The sequence below is a fragment of the Anomaloglossus baeobatrachus genome, chromosome 12 (assembly GCF_048569485.1).
Source record: "Anomaloglossus baeobatrachus isolate aAnoBae1 chromosome 12, aAnoBae1.hap1, whole genome shotgun sequence".
Taxonomy (NCBI): Eukaryota; Metazoa; Chordata; class Amphibia; order Anura; family Aromobatidae; genus Anomaloglossus; species Anomaloglossus baeobatrachus.
In genome coordinates, this window is record NC_134364.1 from 56,110,338 (window position 1) to 56,129,042 (window position 18,705).

At 46.5% G+C, this 18,705-nt stretch overlaps 1 protein-coding gene across 1 annotated transcript in view; it reads left to right on the forward strand.

Moving 5' to 3' along the window:
- The window catches only part of MTHFD1 (methylenetetrahydrofolate dehydrogenase, cyclohydrolase and formyltetrahydrofolate synthetase 1), an 87,568-nt gene that overhangs the window by 23,319 nt on the left and 45,544 nt on the right, over positions 1 to 18,705 (forward strand). The window contains exons 11-15 of the mRNA XM_075331222.1: positions 2,356 to 2,529; positions 4,495 to 4,631; positions 4,728 to 4,774; positions 6,920 to 7,027; positions 8,465 to 8,539. Of these exons, the coding sequence (XP_075187337.1) occupies positions 2,356 to 2,529; positions 4,495 to 4,631; positions 4,728 to 4,774; positions 6,920 to 7,027; positions 8,465 to 8,539 (541 nt within the window). The remainder of the gene's footprint in view (positions 1 to 2,355; positions 2,530 to 4,494; positions 4,632 to 4,727; positions 4,775 to 6,919; positions 7,028 to 8,464; positions 8,540 to 18,705) is intronic.

Here is an 18,705-nt window from a genome sequence, read left to right on the forward strand (position 1 = left end):
ATAGATTTAATAGCATAGTGGTCAATATGAAAATTGCTAAATTATATATAAAGACTTGTATTTCCTGTTGTATACAGATTGCTTTTCCGCAATCTCATTATCATCCTCTAATACACACTGTATTAAATCATTAATAAAGCATATTTAATCACTAGGTCACTTTCTGATAACACATTGGCCCTGATTCATCATTGCTGGTTCTCCACTCTTCTGTAATGTTCTTCTTTTTAGTGGATTTAGTAATTTATCTTCTTGTTTTATGTCACTTTGTAAGTTCCCACCCCACCTTTTGAAAACTGCTTATCTAGTGCTTTAAGATAATTTTTATGGCTTTTTTTTTTTTAACCAAAGGTCGAAATGTTTTTTTGAGTGTACCATTCTCCAATCTCTGCATTAAGTAAGGTTTCAGGCCCAGTTTTCAGTTTGGTGCTTAAAGGGAACCTGTCACCAGTTTTTTCCCTATTAAACCAAAACGATCCCCTTCTGCAGCTCCTAGGCTGCATTCTATGAGGGTGCACCTTGTTGCTGCCCCCCTTGCAGACCCTAAAAAGAACTTTATAAAACCTTACCATTTCCTATGCAAATGAGTTTGGTTGGCCAGATGGGCGGGCTCTAATTCGGCTCCTGTCCCCCCTCCTGCTGCTGCTCGCCGTCCCCCAGTCATGATTTACATGCATGACACAGCCCCCGTCATCGTCCACAGCATCGTCCCCCTCCCCTACTGTTCTTGCCTCCTCTAATGTTCTGCGGTGTGTCCGGTAGCTCCTCCTATCGATTTCTGGCACCAGGGAAAGCTGGGTTCTAGGTGCCGGGAATGATACAGATAAGCATTGGCCAGCGCCTGTGCATAAAGTTAGAGGCAGAGCTAAATGCGCAGGCACGAGATTATGCGCGGGTACGAGGATGACGCTGGTGAGGTCATACACAGCGATGCCCCTAATGTCGCGCCTGCACAACTATATCACCGGCGCTCGCGCGAGGGAAACTTTATGCTCAGCCTCGCCATAGGGGCACAGGGAAATGTGCCTGCGCGAGACTCCAGCAGCGTGGACGATGACGGGGGCGGCGCCATCCATGTAAATCATGACTGGGGGACAGCAAACAGCGGCAGGAGGGGGGATAGGAGACGAATTAGAGCCCGCCCATCTGTCCAACCAAACTTACTTGCATAAGAAACGGTAAGATTTTATAAAGTTCTTTTAGTGGTCTGCAAGGGGGACAAGCAACAAGGTGCACCTTCCTAGAATGCAGCCCAGGAGCTGCAGAAGGGGATATTTATGGTTTAATAGGGAAAAAAAATTGGTGACAGGTTCCCTTTTAAAGGGAATCTGTCAGTAGGTTTTTGCTACCTCATCTGAGAGCAGTATGATGTAGGTAAGGAGATGCTGAATCCAACGATGTATCACTTAGATCAGAGGTTCCCAACTCCAGTCATCAAGGCACACCAACAGTGCATGTTTTCAGGATTTCTTTAGCATTGCATGGGTGTTGGATTCAGCACCTTTGCAGGTGATTAAATTATCACCTGTGCAATACTAAGGAAATCCTGAAAACATGCACTGTTGGTGTGCCTTGAGGACTGGAGTTGGGAACCTCTGACTTAGATGACTGGGTGCAGCTGTTCTGACACGATCAGGATGTTTAGATTTTGCCATGTAGCAGAGCTGATAGCTGTCTTGTCCACACCAGCTGTATAGAGATTGACACTTCACTGTCAATCTACAATCGGAGGAATGAGTGTTCTGGACTGCCCTGCACAAGAGTTTCTACTCCTGTAATGATAAGGGTCCTGCTGCTTAAAAAAAATAAATAAATACAAATAAACGACAGATAGGACTGTGACAAAACAGGCATTCCTGAACTTTCTGTATTAACCCTTGCAGCATGCTGGCTTCAGCTTACATAGCAAAAACCTGCTGACAGATTTCTTTTTAAAGGAATTGCTTCTTTTTTTTTGGTGTTTAACAGGCTGCAAAAACTGGTTAAAAGACCAAAATAAAGAGCAATTTTGTTGTGACAAATTTATAAACTGCATATACAGTTTTGAAGAATTTGGCACAAGAAAAGTCAGCATACTAAAAGACAAAAAAAGTGGCCAATAAATTGCAACTGATGAATTGGGCTCATTGTATGTATGTGGATAGATGTGTGTGTGTGTGTATAGATATATATATATATATATATATATATATATAAATAGATCTATATATATCTATCTCTATCATTAGGGTTCATGAATCACTAGCTGAAATGTATTCATATCTTACAACCAGCCGTAGTTAGTGCCGTATGACTCTTTGCAGTCCTAGGAGTCCCGTTTCGGTGCTGCTCAGTCCTCTTTTTTTCCTCCCCCAGTGACATTGAGATCTCGCGGTCCTGTGTGCCCACCGCTATTTCGCGGCTTTCAGAAGAGATCGGTTTGCTGCCAGAAGAGGTGGAATTATACGGGCAGACAAAAGCCAAAGTCCTGCTCTCTACCATCAAGCGTCTGCAGGGACAGAAGGATGGGAAATATGTTGTTGTCACTGGGTACTTTTGATTTACCTTTCATTCCGTGTCTGGATAGTGGCGAAAGCTTGTAGGACTACTACTCTCAGCATGCCATCACAGCTATATATTCAGAGAAGAGGCGTCTGCTCAATTTCTGTTTGTGTTGTGCGAATGTATCTACACATTGTGTGCAAATGATAAGCAAGCAAATGTATCCAGGAAATCCCTGAAAATCATAAATGAGCTGTCCACCCTTTTCCGTATAGGGGAAGCAGAAATCTTGATCTTGATGGACATTTAAAGGGAGTCAACACAAAATGTTCAAACCAAGTGCACCCTTGATGTGGCCAAAATTCAGTGCACCTTCCCTCCTACTTGTCTAAAATCTATCTCCACCACCATCTTCCTTGATTGACAGCTCTAGCATTCAAGGAGGGAGGAGGTAGATGAGCCATAATAGGACACTTCTTAGGGTATGAGGTCATATATTTAAGGGGGATATCCGGGACGTTAAAAAAACAAAATGAGCGTACGCAGTGCAATGACAGAAGGAATTTGCTACCTGTTGTGTCCGGCGCCATTCTTCGTCGGTACATATCGGTCACAGACTGCTCTTACCGGTGATCAGCTACTCCCGTGGACGTGATAACTGAGCAGTGGGCTGTCATCCGCTACGCTCTGTAGACGGGCCGGGACAGCTGGTTTCCCAGTTGCCTATCGGCATGACGTTGAGCACAGCAGGGCGGATGAGAAGCCGCCACTTGGTTGACAAAGCCATTGTATCACCAGCAGGAGCGGTCTGTGGCTGCCCAGCTGGTGAAGAGCGGCACCAGGCAGGTAGGTAGCAACTACATGTTTGTTAGTGCTTAGGCACTTCTACAGTGTGTCCACCCATATCCTGTCCACTGCCATTAATTTGAGAACGGCGGCAGCTATAGGCATAGAAGTAGTGTCTAGGTATAGTAAATTAGCCATGCGCTACGCAATGAAACCACCTATAGCGCCACCTGGTGGAAAACAACGTAGTTAGCAATTTTATCTTAAAAATGGAACGAGAGAGAGAAAAAAAGTGAATTAAAAAATTGTAGGGCATCATCAATTCAATATGAATCAACACCTTGCATACAGAAATGCTATGATATGAAACCCATGACCCCCCCCTCCCCCCCAAATATTGAATGCTGGTCACGCATATGGCGCTCATGTAACTTTGATGCTCAAAGTGGCCCCCGTCAGCTGCAATGCACATCTGGACTCTGGACAGCATACTGTATCTTGCTGCACGTTGTGCAATGTGGTAGGTGACAAGTTTGCACAAGCATCTGTGATACGTCGTCGTAGATCCTGCAATGTTGGTGGAGGGGTCGCATACACCTGCTGTTTGATGTGACCTCAAAGAAAGAAGTGCAATGAGATCAGGTCAGGTGAGCGTGGAGGCCACGCAGCCACTATACCCAATGACTTGTAGGAAGGTCTCCATGAGGTATCGCTTCACGTCCGCAGCCTTGTGAATTTTACACGTTCTAATCATAGCATTTCTGTATGCAAGGTGTCGATTCGTATTGAATTGATGATGCCCTACAACTTTGTAATTCACTTTTTTTCTATATCTCGTTCCATTTTCGAGATAAAAATGCTAACTCTGTTGTTTTCCACCAGGTGGCGCTATAGGTGATTTCATTGCGTAGCACATGGCTACTTTACTATACCTAGACACCACTTCTATGCCTATAGCTGCCGCCGTTCTCAAGTTAATGGCAGTGGACAGGATATGGGTGGACACACTGTATATACCCTATGTGTTGTCAAGAAAGGCAATTTCCATTGCTTCCTGATTTATTTTTTTTAATTTTTCCTGTGAAATTATGGAAATCTGATGGAGCCGTTATAAGACAGGTCTGTAGGGCTCCATTTATGAGTCTATTATATGTAGTCTGCTATATTCTATATAGCTTGGAAGTTTTCCAGGTATTTTTCTTTACTGATTGTGGTTTTTACCTCCAGTATAACCCCGACCCCGCTGGGTGAAGGGAAGAGCACCACTACCATAGGCCTGGTTCAGGCTCTTGGCGCTCATTTGAAACTGAACGTATTCGCCTGTGTCCGACAACCATCCCAGGGTCCCACGTTCGGGATTAAAGGTGAATAAATGGGGTATTCTAAATATACATCCTAGTAAGAAGAAAAGATGTAACCATGTGCTGACAGGTGTCTTCTATATCTTGTTCTGTTTGCAGGCGGTGCTGCCGGAGGAGGATACTCACAGGTTATTCCAATGGAGGAGGTAAGTCCAGGTTTCCAAAATGAACCTTCCACCTGTCTTAAGATTTCTTTAACACTAGAAGTCCCAGAGAGGGGTCATTTAACATTTCTACCATTGGAACCCTATGGAGCTCGAAATTCCTGGCACTTCTAGTGTTAACTCAGTAAATATTGCAGCATACCAGTATTTAAAATGGAATACGTCATCAGGTTTTTTTCTTTGTAATCTGAGAGCAGCAATAATGTAGGGGCAGATAGCCTGAATCCAGCAATATGTCACTACCTAGACTATGTGTTGACGTTTCAGTACAATCAGTGTTTTATCAGCAGGACATTATCACTGACTTTGGTGGGATAACTGACATAAAGATAGACATGTAGATTTGTGGCACAATCTGCATAAAAAAAACGCAGCCTAACTGTTTTTTTCCAGCTTAAATGGTTCTATATCGTTAGAAAATTGTGTCAGTGAATGATCGCTGGTGGTCTGACCTCTGGGATCTCCACCAATCGTGAGATTACAAGTGGGTGTTGCTCACAGGATCCTCTGGGGCGTGTCTTTAGTATGTGCTGCATAATTATCATGTAAGTCACTCCCCCTTGGAAAAGACCATAAATATGAACACTAAACAAAAAGGCCCAAAGCTCTAAAAGCGTATGGCAGATTTAAAAGAAAAAGAAAACCCCTAAATATACAGGGAGTTGTGGGAATAAATGAAGAACACAATCTAGTTACATAGTTACTTAGGTTGAAAAAAGACCTAGGTCCATCTAGTTCACCCTTCCTCCACCAATTCTACATTTTGTCCCTAAGGCTACTTTCACACTTGCGTTGAACGGCATCTGTTGCATTGCGTTGTGTAATGGATACGTTGCATATAATGGCACAACGGAAGCAACGGATCGTACAACACAATGGAAAGATTTTTTTTTTTCTTCTTCTTCTTTACAGTTTTACCGTCAGCAGACTATTGTGAACGATCAACTGATCACCTGGTGGCCGGGCGCTCAGCTGAGAGCTCTCACATGCCGGCGGCCGGGCGATCAGCTAAGCGCTCTCACATGCCGGCGGCCGGGCGATCAGCTAAGCGCTCTCACATGCCGGCGGCCGGGCGCTCAGCTGAGCGCTCTCACATGCCGGCAGCCGGGCGATCAGCTAAGCGCGCTCACATGCCGGCGGCCGGGCGATCAGCTGAGCGCTCTCACATGCCGACTGCCGTGCGCTCAGCTGAGCGCTCTCACATGCCGGCTGGCGGGCGATCAGCTGAGCGCTCTCACATGCCGGCTGGCGGGCGATCAGCTGAGCGCTCTCACATGCCGGCGGCCGGGCAATCAGCTGAGCGCTCTCACATGCCGGCTGCCGTGCGCTCAGCTGAACGTTCGGCCACCAACAGACAAAATAAAGTTTCTGTGATTAAAAAAAAAAATAAATAAAAAAAAAATGAGCATGCGCAGTGAAATATAGAGGATTCCGCCGCTCAAAAACATTACATGCTGCGTTCCTTCCACCCGGCGGAAGCAACGCAGCATCGGCCAGCGGAAGCAACGCAGGTACTTTTGGCACAATCCGTCCTCCATACAAGTCTATGGGAAACAGCGGAATCCGTTAACGGATTCCGCTGTTTTCCAAAAGGGCGGATTGGGACGGAAGGAAAAAAACGCAAGTGTGAAAGTACCCTAAGTCATTTATATCCAACAATGTTGTGTGTACTGATGAAATCATCCAGCCCTTCTATATAAGCTGTTATAGTATCTGCAATCACTACCTCTTGTGGTCGGCATTCCACAGTCTGACTGCTCTAACTGTAAAGAACCCTTTCCTATTTGGACACTTCTGACCTGGTGACACGTCCTCCTTAAAGGGGTGGTCCTGTTTCCACTTGCCTCTCCATACATGGCCGCAAGAACATCTCCTAGCTCCACTGAGTCTAGAATTATAATATAAAGCATAGTCAAATTACACAAGAAGAGAATAATATAGAAAATCATAAAAATGGGAACATGTTAGTAGGCAGCCAGCGGCCGCTGTTCTAGTCCGATGACTGCTGTGACTACCAGTCCAGGCGGTGACACGGCCGCTGTGATTGCAATGATATTAGAGGGTATTTTCTGTGACATTTAATATTTCTATATTGGAGTGAATCTCAGTCTTTGTGCTTAATTCCAGTTCAACCTCCATCTCACTGGGGACATACACGCCATAACCGCTGCTAACAATCTAGTGGCGGCTGCCATTGATGCGCGGATCTTCCATGAGCTGACACAGTCTGACAAGGTGAGAGCGGGTCCTGGCACCAAGAATACTGACACCGCAGCTGCCATCACTATCTGTAGAAAAAGAAGATATTCACCTAAATCTATTATGCATTCAGCGTTCGGTTCTATCCACTCCACCATCTGCTGCAATGCGCCCGTGTAACATGGAGGTTTGTGGCAGGACTCAGATTGGATTTCATTCCACCACATTATTAAGAATATAGCAGCAAATGACACATTGTTTGACATCAGGTTTTTATGTTAAATGTGTTTTTGTTTGTTTTTTTTATGCTTTTTTTTTCTTTTTTAAATTTCATAGTGTAATCCAGATTTTTTTAAAAAAAAGCCAGCAATAGACCGACTCAGACACTATTTGTGTAGGAATATAAACTAGACATAATGTAACCTGGACAAAGTTATTGTGAAGGGAGGAGGAGGTGAGCTGTGACATCACCTACTGTGAATAGTGGATCCAGTGATATCTACTGTAAATAGGTGTTACTAGTATATATACACATATATATATACACACACACAGCATAATATATAAACTTGTGTGTGTGTATATATATATATATATATATATATATATATATATATATGTGCATTACACAACATAAAAGTCTGACTTAACCCTATCCCAGACATCCAGATGGATGCACTTCGATGCGATGGCAGGTGTTTAGTGGCCTTGGCAGCTGAACCCCATCATACATGGCGAGCACCTGCTGTGTATACTTACAACTTACAGTCTTAGGCCCGTTTCACACGTCAGTGAATAACAGTGACGTTTTTCACTGGCGTGTAAAACACGCACATGTCCCTGCGTGTGCCGTGATTCACGGCACACGTGGGTTGTCTAAGTGCAATCCGGGCTCCGTTCTCCGTGGCCCGTGATTGCACTTAGAAAACAACTCACCTGCGCCCGCTCCCGCTCTCCATGGTGCTGATCGCTCCCGCGGTGCAGCATCCGGCCGGCGGTGACCCCCGCAGAAGCTGCTTCCGGGTCGGCTGTGTCGCACATAATGAATATGCGCGACAATAATGAGCCGGCTCAGAAGCAGCAGGCAGAACGGGCTGCAGAGGACATCGCTGGACGCCGGTGAGTTAAAATGTTTTTTATTTTAAAAGCACGTTTTTTTCTGGCATGTGTTTCATGGACCACACCACTGCGTGGTCCGTGGGACATCAGTGATGCCAGAAAAAAATGGACATGTCTCCGTGCGGCAATCACGCACACGCGGGTACGCCGCACGGAGACATGTGCAGTGAAAAATCACTGACGTGTGAGCAGACCCATTCATTATAATGTGTCTGCCTATGTCAGTGATTCTGGTTTAAAAAAAAAGCACAAACGTCCCAGAATCACTGACGTGTGAAAGGGGCCTTAGATTTTACCTGACACAGACAACCTAGTCGCCATTCATGCTAACAAGCCACCATTAATATCCTGCAGGCTCTGTACAACCGTCTTGTCCCTTCCAGTAATGGAGTGCGCAGATTTTCAGATATTCAACTCAGAAGGCTTAAGGTGAGTCAGACACTTTAAGGAGCACAATAAAAGACTTGTTTACAACTTTGAATGTCTTCTTTCTTTCTCTCTCTCTCTTTCTTTCCTTCTTTTTCCTCTCTTTTTTTTTTTTTCCTTTTTTCTCTTTTCTCTCTTTTTTTTTTTTTTCTTTTATCTTTTTTTTCTTTTTTCTCTTTTTTCTTTGTCGCTCCTAATTGGGAGACCCAGACAATTGGGTGTATAGCTACTGCCTCCGGAGGCCACACAAAGTATTACACTTAAAAGTGTAAGGCCCCTCCCCTTCTGCCTATACACCCCCCGTGGGATCACGGGCTCCTCAGTTTTCAAGCTTTGTGCGAAGGAGGTCAGACATCCACGCATAGCTCCACTGTTTAGTCAGCAGCAGCTGCTGACTATGTCGGATAGGGGACAGTCGGGGTTTCGGTCCTTTCGAGGCTCGGGCAGGTCCCAATTCTCCTCGTCCAAAAGGACTCAAAAGGATCAGAGGAGCTCAGATTCTTGGCGGGCTCAGTCACGCCCAAAAAAGACAGCCGGAAGACCCGCTACCAAGGCGGCTTCCTCATGACTTTCGGCCTCCTCTCTCCGCATCCTCGGTCGGTGGCAGGCTCTCCCGCTTTGGCGACATTTGGCTGCCACAGGTCCAAGACCGTTGGGTGAGAGACATTCTGTCCCACGGGTACAGGATAGAGTTCAGTTCTCGTCCTCCAACTCGATTCTTCAGAACGTCTCCGCCTCCCGACCGAGCCGATGCTCTTCTGCAGGCGGTGTGCACTCTAAAGGCGGAAGGAGTGGTGATCCCTGTTCCTCTTCAAGAGCAAGGTCACGGTTTTTACTCCAATTTGTTTGTGGTACCAAAAAAGGACGGGTCTTTCCGTCCCGTTCTGGACCTAAAACTTCTCAACAAGCACGTGAGAACCAGACGGTTCCGGATGGAATCCCTCCGCTCCGTCATCGCCACAATGTCTCAAGGAGATTTCCTAGCATCAATAGACATCAAGGATGCTTATCTCCACGTACCGATTGCTCCAGAGCATCAGCGTTTTCTACGCTTCGTTATAGGAGACGAACACCTTCAGTTCGTAGCCCTGCCTTTTGGTCTGGCGACAGCCCCACGGGTCTTCACCAAGGTCATGGCAGCAGTAGTTGCAGTCCTGCACTCTCAGGGACACTCTGTGATCCCTTACTTAGACGATCTGCTTGTCAAGGCGCCTTCTCAAGAGGCATGCCAACACAGCCTGAACGTTGCGCTGGAGACTCTCCAGGGTTTCGGGTGGATCATCAACTTTTCCAAGTCAAATCTAACCCCGACCCAGTCGATAACATATCTTGGCATGGAGTTTCATACTCTCTCAGCGATAGTGAAGCTTCCGCTTGTCAAACAGCGTTCACTACAGACAGGGGTGCAATCTCTCCTTCAAGGCCAGTCACACCCCTTGAGACGCCTCATGCACTTCCTAGGGAAGATGGTTGCAGCAATGGAGGCAGTCCCTTTCGCGCAGTTTCATCTGCGTCCACTGCAATGGGACATTCTCCGCCAATGGGACGGGAAGTCGAAGTCCCTCGACAGGAACGTCTCCCTTTCTCAGGCGGCCAAGGATTCTCTTCGATGGTGGCTGCTTCCCACCTCATTGTCGAAAGGGAAATCCTTCCTACCCCCATCCTGGGCGGTGGTGACGACAGATGCGAGTCTGTCAGGGTGGGGAGCAGTCTTTCTCCACCACAGGGCTTAAGGTACGTGGACTCAGCAAGAGTCCACCCTTCAGATCAATGTTCTGGAGATCAGGGCAGTGTATCTTGCCCTACAAGCCTTCCAGCAGTGGCTGGAAGGCAAGCAGATCCGAATTCAGTCGGACAACTCCACAGCGGTGGCATACATCAACCACCAAGGAGGAACTCGCAGTCGGCAAGCCTTCCAGGAAGTCCGGCGGATTCTGACGTGGGTGGAAGACACGGCTTCCACCATATCCGCAGTTCACATCCCAGGCGTGGACAACTGGGAAGCAGACTTCCTCAGTCGCCAGGGTATGGACGCAGGGGAATGGTCTCTTCACCCGGACGTGTTTCAGGAGATCTGTCGCCGCTGGGGGATGCCGGACGTCGACCTAATGGCGTCTCGGCACAACAACAAGGTCCCGGCTTTCATGGCACGGTCTCACGATCACCGAGCTCTGGCGGCAGACGCCTTAGTTCAAGATTGGTCGCAGTTCCGGCTTCCTTATGTGTTTCCACCTCTGGCACTGTTGCCCAGAGTGCTGCGCAAGATCAGGTCCGACTGCCGCCGCGCCATCCTCGTCGCTCCAGACTGGCCAAGGAGGTCGTGGTACCCGGATCTGTGGCACCTCGCGGTAGGCCAACCGTGGGCACTACCAGACCGACCAGACTTGCTGTCTCAAGGGCCGTTTTTCCATCAGAATTCTGCGGCCCTGAACCTGACTGTGTGGCCATTGAGTCCTGGATCCTAGCGTGTTCAGGATTGTCTCAAGAGGTCATTGCCACCATGAGACAGGCTAGAAAACCAACCTCCGCCAAGATATACCACAGGACGTGGAAAATATTCTTATCTTGGTGCTCTGCTCAGGGAGTTTCTCCCTGGCCATTTGCATTGCCTACTTTTCTTTCTTTCCTGCAATCCGGTTTGGAAAAAGGTTTGTCGCTCAGCTCCCTCAAGGGACAAGTCTCAGCGCTATCTGTATTTTTTCAGAAGCGCCTAGCACGACTTCCTCAGGTACGCACGTTCCTGCAAGGGGTTTGTCATATCGTCCCTCCTTACAAGCGGCCGTTAGAGCCCTGGGATCTCAACAGGGTTCTAATTGTTCTTCAGAAGCCGCCTTTCGAGCCTATGAGGGATGTTTCCCTTTCTCGCCTTTCACAGAAAGTGGCTTTTCTAGTAGCGGTCACGTCTCTTCGGAGAGTGTCCGAGCTAGCAGTGCTGTCATGCAAATCTCCCTTCCTGGTGATTCACCAGGACAAGGTGGTTCTGCGCCCGATTCCGGAGTTTCTCCCTAAGGTGGTATCCCCCTTTCATCTCAATCAGGATATCTCCTTGCCTTCTTTGTGTCCTCATCCAGTTCATCAATGTGAAAAGGATTTGCATTTGTTGGATCTGGTGAGAGCACTCAGAATCTACATTTCCCGCACGGCGCCCCTGCGCCGCTCGGATGCACTCTTTGTCCTTGTCGCTGGTCAGCGCAAAGGGTCGCAAGCTTCCAAATCCACCCTGGCTCGGTGGATCAAGGAACCAATTCTTGAAGCCTACCGTTCTGCTGGGCTTCCGGTTCCCTCAGGGCTGAAGGCCCATTCTACCAGAGCCGTGGGTGCGTCCTGGGCATTACGGCACCAGGCTACGGCTCAGCAGGTGTGCCAGGCGGCTACCTGGTCGAGTCTGCACACTTTTACCAAACACTATCAGGTGCATACCTACGCTTCGGCGGACGCCAGCCTAGGTAGACAAGTCCTTCAGGCGGCGGCTGCCCACCTGTAGGAAAGGGCTGTTTTACGGTCCTATCACGAGGGGTTATTATACCCACCCAGGGACTGCTTTTGGACGTCCCAATTGTCTGGGTCTCCCAATGGAGCGACAAAGAAGAAGGGAATTTTGTTTACTTACCGTAAATTCCTTTTCTTCTAGCTCCAATTGGGAGACCCAGCACCCGCCCTGTTTTCTTAGGGATTTTTGTTTTTTCGGGTACACATGTTGTTCATGTTGAATGGTTTCGGTTCTCCGATGTTCCTTCGGATTGAATTTGTTCTTAAACCAGTTATTGGCTTTCCTCCTTCTTGCTTTTGCACTAAAACTGAGGAGCCCGTGATCCCACGGGGGGTGTATAGGCAGAAGGGGAGGGGCCTTGCACTTTTAAGTGTAATGCTTTGTGTGGCCTCCGGAGGCAGTAGCTATACACCCAATTGTCTGGGTCTCCCAATTGGAGCTAGAAGAAAAGGAATTTACGGTAAGTAAACAAAATTCCCTTCTTTTTCTTCTTTTCTTTTCTCTTTTTTTTCTCTTTTAACTTTTCTCTTTTTTTCCTTTTCTTTCTTTCTTTCTTTCTCTATCTCTTTCTTTCCCTGTTTCTTTCTCTTTTTCTCTGTTTCTTTCTCTTTTTTTTGTTTCGTTTTTAATTTAAACTCTTCAAATCTGTCATCTCTCCTAGCAAATCCTTTTATTTTCCTGAAATAACAATAGCTTTTTCTTAGAACTATGCATTGTGCTGTTCCTCTGTAGTTCCTCCTGGAAATGTATGGCTGAATTGATCACTTAAATTTACTATTCTCCTGTTCTTGGGGATATGTCTTTGAACAGTGTGATACTGTCCTTTGGTGCTGACCTTGTAGGTACACTGCTCCATGACTATAGGAGTGGGTATGGATCTGCTCATATTTGCATTGGAGCCTCTGTTGCAGATTCCTTTTAGATGGGAGGTCTGGAGGTACAAGCGAACCCCAAGATTGATCCGGACCTCTTTAGCCGATATCATTTAGGCTCTTATATTCCAGACAAAAAAAAGCTACGCCCTCATTAGTTACTAAGGACAACATAACCTTTTCCCTCTTTCAGGTTTTGCACCCCCCTCGGATTAGTAATCCTTGCGCTGGATTAGTGGCCGCGTGTCTTGTAGTTCGGCATATTAATGAGGAATGGAGAGGTTGGAAATCGTCAAGGGTGTAGAATATGGAGCAGTTGCCCATAGCAACCCTATACCTTCATATTCTAGCACTGGGAACTACATTGGTTGCTATGGACAACTGCTCCGTGTTTTGTTTTCTTAGGCACAAGGCCTACAATTACAGCTCCTTGAGGTATATTTATGAGTCATTTTAGCAGCGATTTACATCAAACATGTCTAATAACTGTTCCTTACAATTCAGCGGATTTCTGTTGCTTTTATCCAATTTTCCTTGACTCACTGTTGATTTGACGCGTTTGATAAATTGCCGTTTGGAGGCAATTTTATATTGCGTTTGTGGCAGAAATGTACTCAATTCAGAGTTTACTTAAAATATTGAAACTATTTGCTCCCAATTTTTTTTAATTTTTTTTTAAAGAAGTTCTCAAAGCAATAGCTCGTGATTTTTGCTTTAACCACAGCGTTATTTTGAGTATTGTCACCCTGTGTGGCCAAAAGTTGGTAAAAATCCAACATGATCTGATAATTTTTTTGCCATGGTCATAACTTTTTGATATGTAGAAATCGGCCTTTAGTCACAGTAATGCTGAGGGGTCGCCATGTCAGCCTGAAGCACGCTGAAAAGCCCTTGTCACCGATAGACGGTAATTTTCACTATATACTGTAGTAATGCCGTATGCAAAACAAGTGATCGAGGGGGAAGGGGGGCTAAAATTAAAAATTAAAAAAATAAATAAAACATGAAAGTTCGAAACCCTCTCTATTTCTAGTTCAAAAGTAAAAAAAAATAACACTTGTTATTTTCAGATGTATAAAAGTCTGATCTATGACATTAACCACCAGAACTGCTATTTTCTGGCCGCTGCACGCCTTCGCAATCATAAAAAAATCAATACAATCCAGTCGCCATGCAAAACCAAGACATCATACTGGTCCATCAACGGAAAAATTAAAAAGTTCCAGATCTCAGAAAGGGGAGACGCAAACGCACAATTTCCCCCTCCAGATTTCTTAATTTTTCCCACCCTAATACTTACACACATACATTATATATATATATACGGTATATATATATATATATATATACTAGAAGGTGGCCCGATTCTACGTATCGGGTATTCTAGAATTTACGTATTGTGTAGTTCATGTATGATTTTTGTTATATATATATATATATATATATATATATATATATATATATATATATATATATAAAATATAGATGTTGTTGTGTGTAGTTACCAAGTGTTTGTGTAGGGCGCTGTACATGTTCTGGGTGTTGTCTGGGTGTGGCGGGGGGTGAGAGCGGTGTTGTTTGTGTGTTGCGTTGTTTGTGGAGCGTTGTGTGTGTGTGTGTGTGTGTGTGTGTGTGTGTGTTGCGCGGTTTGTGTGTGTGGTGTGTTTTTGGGGGAGGTATGTTTTGTGCAATGTGTGTGTTGTGCGGTATGTGCGTATATTTGTGTGTGCAGCGTTGTCTGTGTGTGGGTGTCTGTGTAGGGCAGTTGTTTGTGGTTCCCAGTGTGTGTGTGTGGTGTGTTGTGCAGTGCGCGTGCATGTGTGTTGGGGGGAGGTGTGCACCCCCCATCGTGCTCCATCCCCCATGCTGTGCACTCCCCATCGTGCTCCATCTCTCATGCTGCGCACTCCCAAACATGCTCCATCCCCCATGCTGCGCACTCCCAAACGTGCTCCATCCGCCATGCTGCGCACTCCCCATCGTGCTCCATCTCCCATGCTGTGCACTCCCAAACGTGCTCCATCCGCCATGCTGCGCACTCCCAAACGTGCTCCATCCGCCATGCTGCGCACTCCCAAACGTGCTCCATCCGCCATACTCCGCACTCCCCATCGTGCTCCATCCCCCATGCAGCGCACTCCCCATCGTGCTCCATCCCCTATGCTGCGCACCCCCCATCGTGCTCCATCTCCCATGCTGCGCACTCCCAAACGTGCTCCATCCGCCATGCTGCGCACTCCCAAACGTGGTCCATCCGCCATGCTGCGCACTCCCAAACATGCTCCATCCGCCATACTCCGCACTCCCCATCGTGCTGCATCCGCCATGCTGCGCACTCCCAAACGTGCTCCATCCGCCATGCTGCGCACTCCCAAACGTGCTCCATCCGCCATGCTGCGCACTCCCAAACGTGCTCCATCCAAACGTGCTCCATCCGCCATGCTGCGCACTCCCAAACGTGCTCCATCCGCCATGCTGCGCACTCCCAATTGTGCTCCATCCGCTATGCTGCGCACTCCCAAACGTGCTCCATCCGCCATGCTGCGCCAGCATCAGCTTCTCTACCCGCAGCATCAGCCTCTCTGCCCGAAGCATCAGCCTCTCTCCTCCCAGCATCAGCCTCTCTCCCCGCAGCATCAGCCTCTCTGTCCCCAGCATCAGCCTCTCTGTCCCCAGCATCAGCCTCTCTGTCCCCAGCATCAGCCTCTCTGTCCCCAGCATCAGCCTCTCTGTCCCCAGCATCAGCCTCTCTGTCCCCAGCATCAGCCTCTCTGTCCCCAGCATCAGCCTCTCTGTCCCCAGCATCAGCCTCTCTGTCCCCAGCATCAGCCTCTCTCCTCCCAGCCTCCTCCAGCACGCCATGCTCCTCTGCCGACACTCACACACCCGATCGCATACACTTACGCACACACACATTGACGATATTGCACATACGCGCTCATACTCACATCATCCGGAGATACCACATGCTTCTGGCCATGTGATCCTCCGACAGGTCCTGGAAGGTCACAACAGCACAGTATCGAGGCCGAGAAGCAAGCGATATCGCCGGATGCTGTGAGTGTGTGGATGCGATGTGATGTATGTGTGAGGTGTGTGTGAGAGTGAGTGTGAGCCGGTGTACACTGTTAACTATGATACACATCGGGTAACCAAGGGACCTTAGTTACCCGATGTGTATAATGGTTAACAGCGTTCACGGGCTCCGTCAAGATCCCAGCATCGCAAGGTTATGTGTGGCGCTGCTGGGATCGTGACGGAGCCGGTGTAGAAGCAAGCGATATCCCAGGATGTTGTGAGTGTGTGGATGTGATGTGTGAGGTGTGTGTGAGAGTGACTGTGATCTGATGTGTGTGTGTGTACTCACCTGGGAGTCGGAGCTACGTGTCAGTTGGGTAAGAGCGAGCGTGCATTGCGTGAGGGGGGCGGGGCCTGCAGAGAGCCGGGGCGAGAGGCCAATCCGTGTGGGGGGGCGGGGCCATGGCGAGCCCAGCGGCCAATCAGCTTTGTGTCACCGTAAGGACACAATTTTGGAGCATGACAGACAGACAGAATAAGGCAATTATATATATATATATATATATATATATATATATATAATGTATGTATGTATGTATGTATGTATATAGATAGATATAGATATACTAGCTGCACTACCCGGCTTCGCCCGGGTTAATAACTGTTGTTAACAAAATAGAATGTATTAACAAAAATGTATTCTGCACACAAAAAACACAAAACAAATAGATAGAAATGTAATTATTAAAAGGCAAAAACTAAGCTAATAGAAGCATTTCATAACATATTTCAACACCACAGATATTCCACAGAGATTTAACTAAATTGGCCAAGTAATGTGCTCCGTCTGTCCCTTTCCACGTCTGTCTCTTTTCACGTCTGTAACTTTCCTTGTCTGTCTCTTTCCGTCTGCCTGTCTCTGTCTGTCTCTTTTTTTTGTCTGTATCTATCTCTCTGTTTCTTTCCCCATCTGTCTCTTTCCCCGTCTGTGTCCCCGTCTCTTTGTCTGTGTCTTTTCCTGTCTGGCTCTTTCCCTGTCTGCCTGTCTCTTTCCTTGTCTGTCTCTATTTCTCTGTCTCTTTCCCGATCTGTCTCTATCAAAGTCTGTGTCTTTCCCCATCTATCTTTGTCTGTCTCTCTGGCTGTCTCCTCCTTCCCTGTCTGCCTGTCTCTGTCCCTGTCTGCATGTCGGTCTGTCTCTTTCCCGGTCTGTCTCTTTCCCGGTCTGTCTCTTTCCCCGGCTGTCTCTTTCCCCGGCTGTCTCTTTCCCCGGCTGTCTCTTTCCCCGGCTGTCTCTTTCCCCGGCTGTCTCTTTCCCCGGCTGTCTCTTTCCCCGTATAATATATATATATATATAATATATATATATAATATATATATATATAATATATATATATAATATATATATATATATATATATATATATATATATATATATATATATATATATATATATTATATATTGTGTGTACACACACACACACACACACACACACACACATGTACAAACACACACACACACATATATATATTTGCACACACACACATATATATATATGCACACACACATGTACAAACACATACACGCACACACATATATTATATACAAGTTTATCACCATAATCTTTCTGACTGTCTAGTCAATTTTAGCATATAATGAGCATGACAAATATGACGTTTTGGCAGGAGGGTAGAAAAAAACTATAGCACAATAGTGAAAAATCCCCTGGTCAGAAAGGTGTAAGGCTATGTGCGCACGTGTGCGTATTGCATGCAGTTACGCTGCGTTCTGCACCGCAGCGTAACTGCATGCGTCCTGCGTCCCCTGCACAGTCTATGGAGATTGTGCAGGAGACGTGCGCACGTGGCATTTTAGAACGCGGTTTGCATGCTGTCTATAGGGAGAGGCACCATGGAGAGCGCACGTTCTCTGCCGGCACCATGCGCTTCAGAACGGAGTTTTTCAGCTGCGCTCTGAAGCGCACCTTTGAGGTGCGGTGCAGAGCGCACACGTGCGCACATAGCCTTAAAGTCGGTTGTCTGGCTGGTGTACTTTTATTTATTTATTTATTATTATTATTTTTTTTTAAGGCAAAACGCACACCAACATTTTTTTGCTGTTTCCCCTCCATTCTCTTCTTCATGCTGCAATGATGACCTCTCGACCCAGGGACCAGAGACTGCTACAAGCAAGTGATTGGCTACAGCAGTTAAACATCCTCGAGTTGGGCCATCATTGCTGCCGCAAGAAGTAGAATTTGTCATGAGTTGCGGGAACAGGAATAAGGCCAAGGGCGCACGCTGAGTTTTTGGTGCAGAAATTTTTGCAGCAAAAAATGCACCTTTGTGGCAGAAAATCGCACTAAAAAAACGCATGCTTTTTTTGGTGCATTTTTGTACCATACTTTTTTTTGTGAAATCAATGCCTGGAAGGGCTAAAAATGCAGGAAGAAAATACACCAACAATTGACATGCTGCTGATTTTTTTTTTTCTGCACCCAAAACTGCAAGGAAACAGAAGCAACGTGCACACAGGACTTCAAAATTCTCATTGACTTTGCTGGCATAAGGATAGGCATTCAGATTTGGGCACCAATTTTCATGATAAAATGCACCAAATCTGAATAAAAAAAACTGTGTGCACACAGCCTTACTGGGGAATTACAAGCTAAGCATTAATTTTTATTTTTAGTCTTTCAACCCATTGTACAGTTTTTGTGAAAGTTTTACTCTCTTGAAATTTTAACCACTTGAAGATGTTAAAAAAAATAAAAATGGCTGCCGGTACT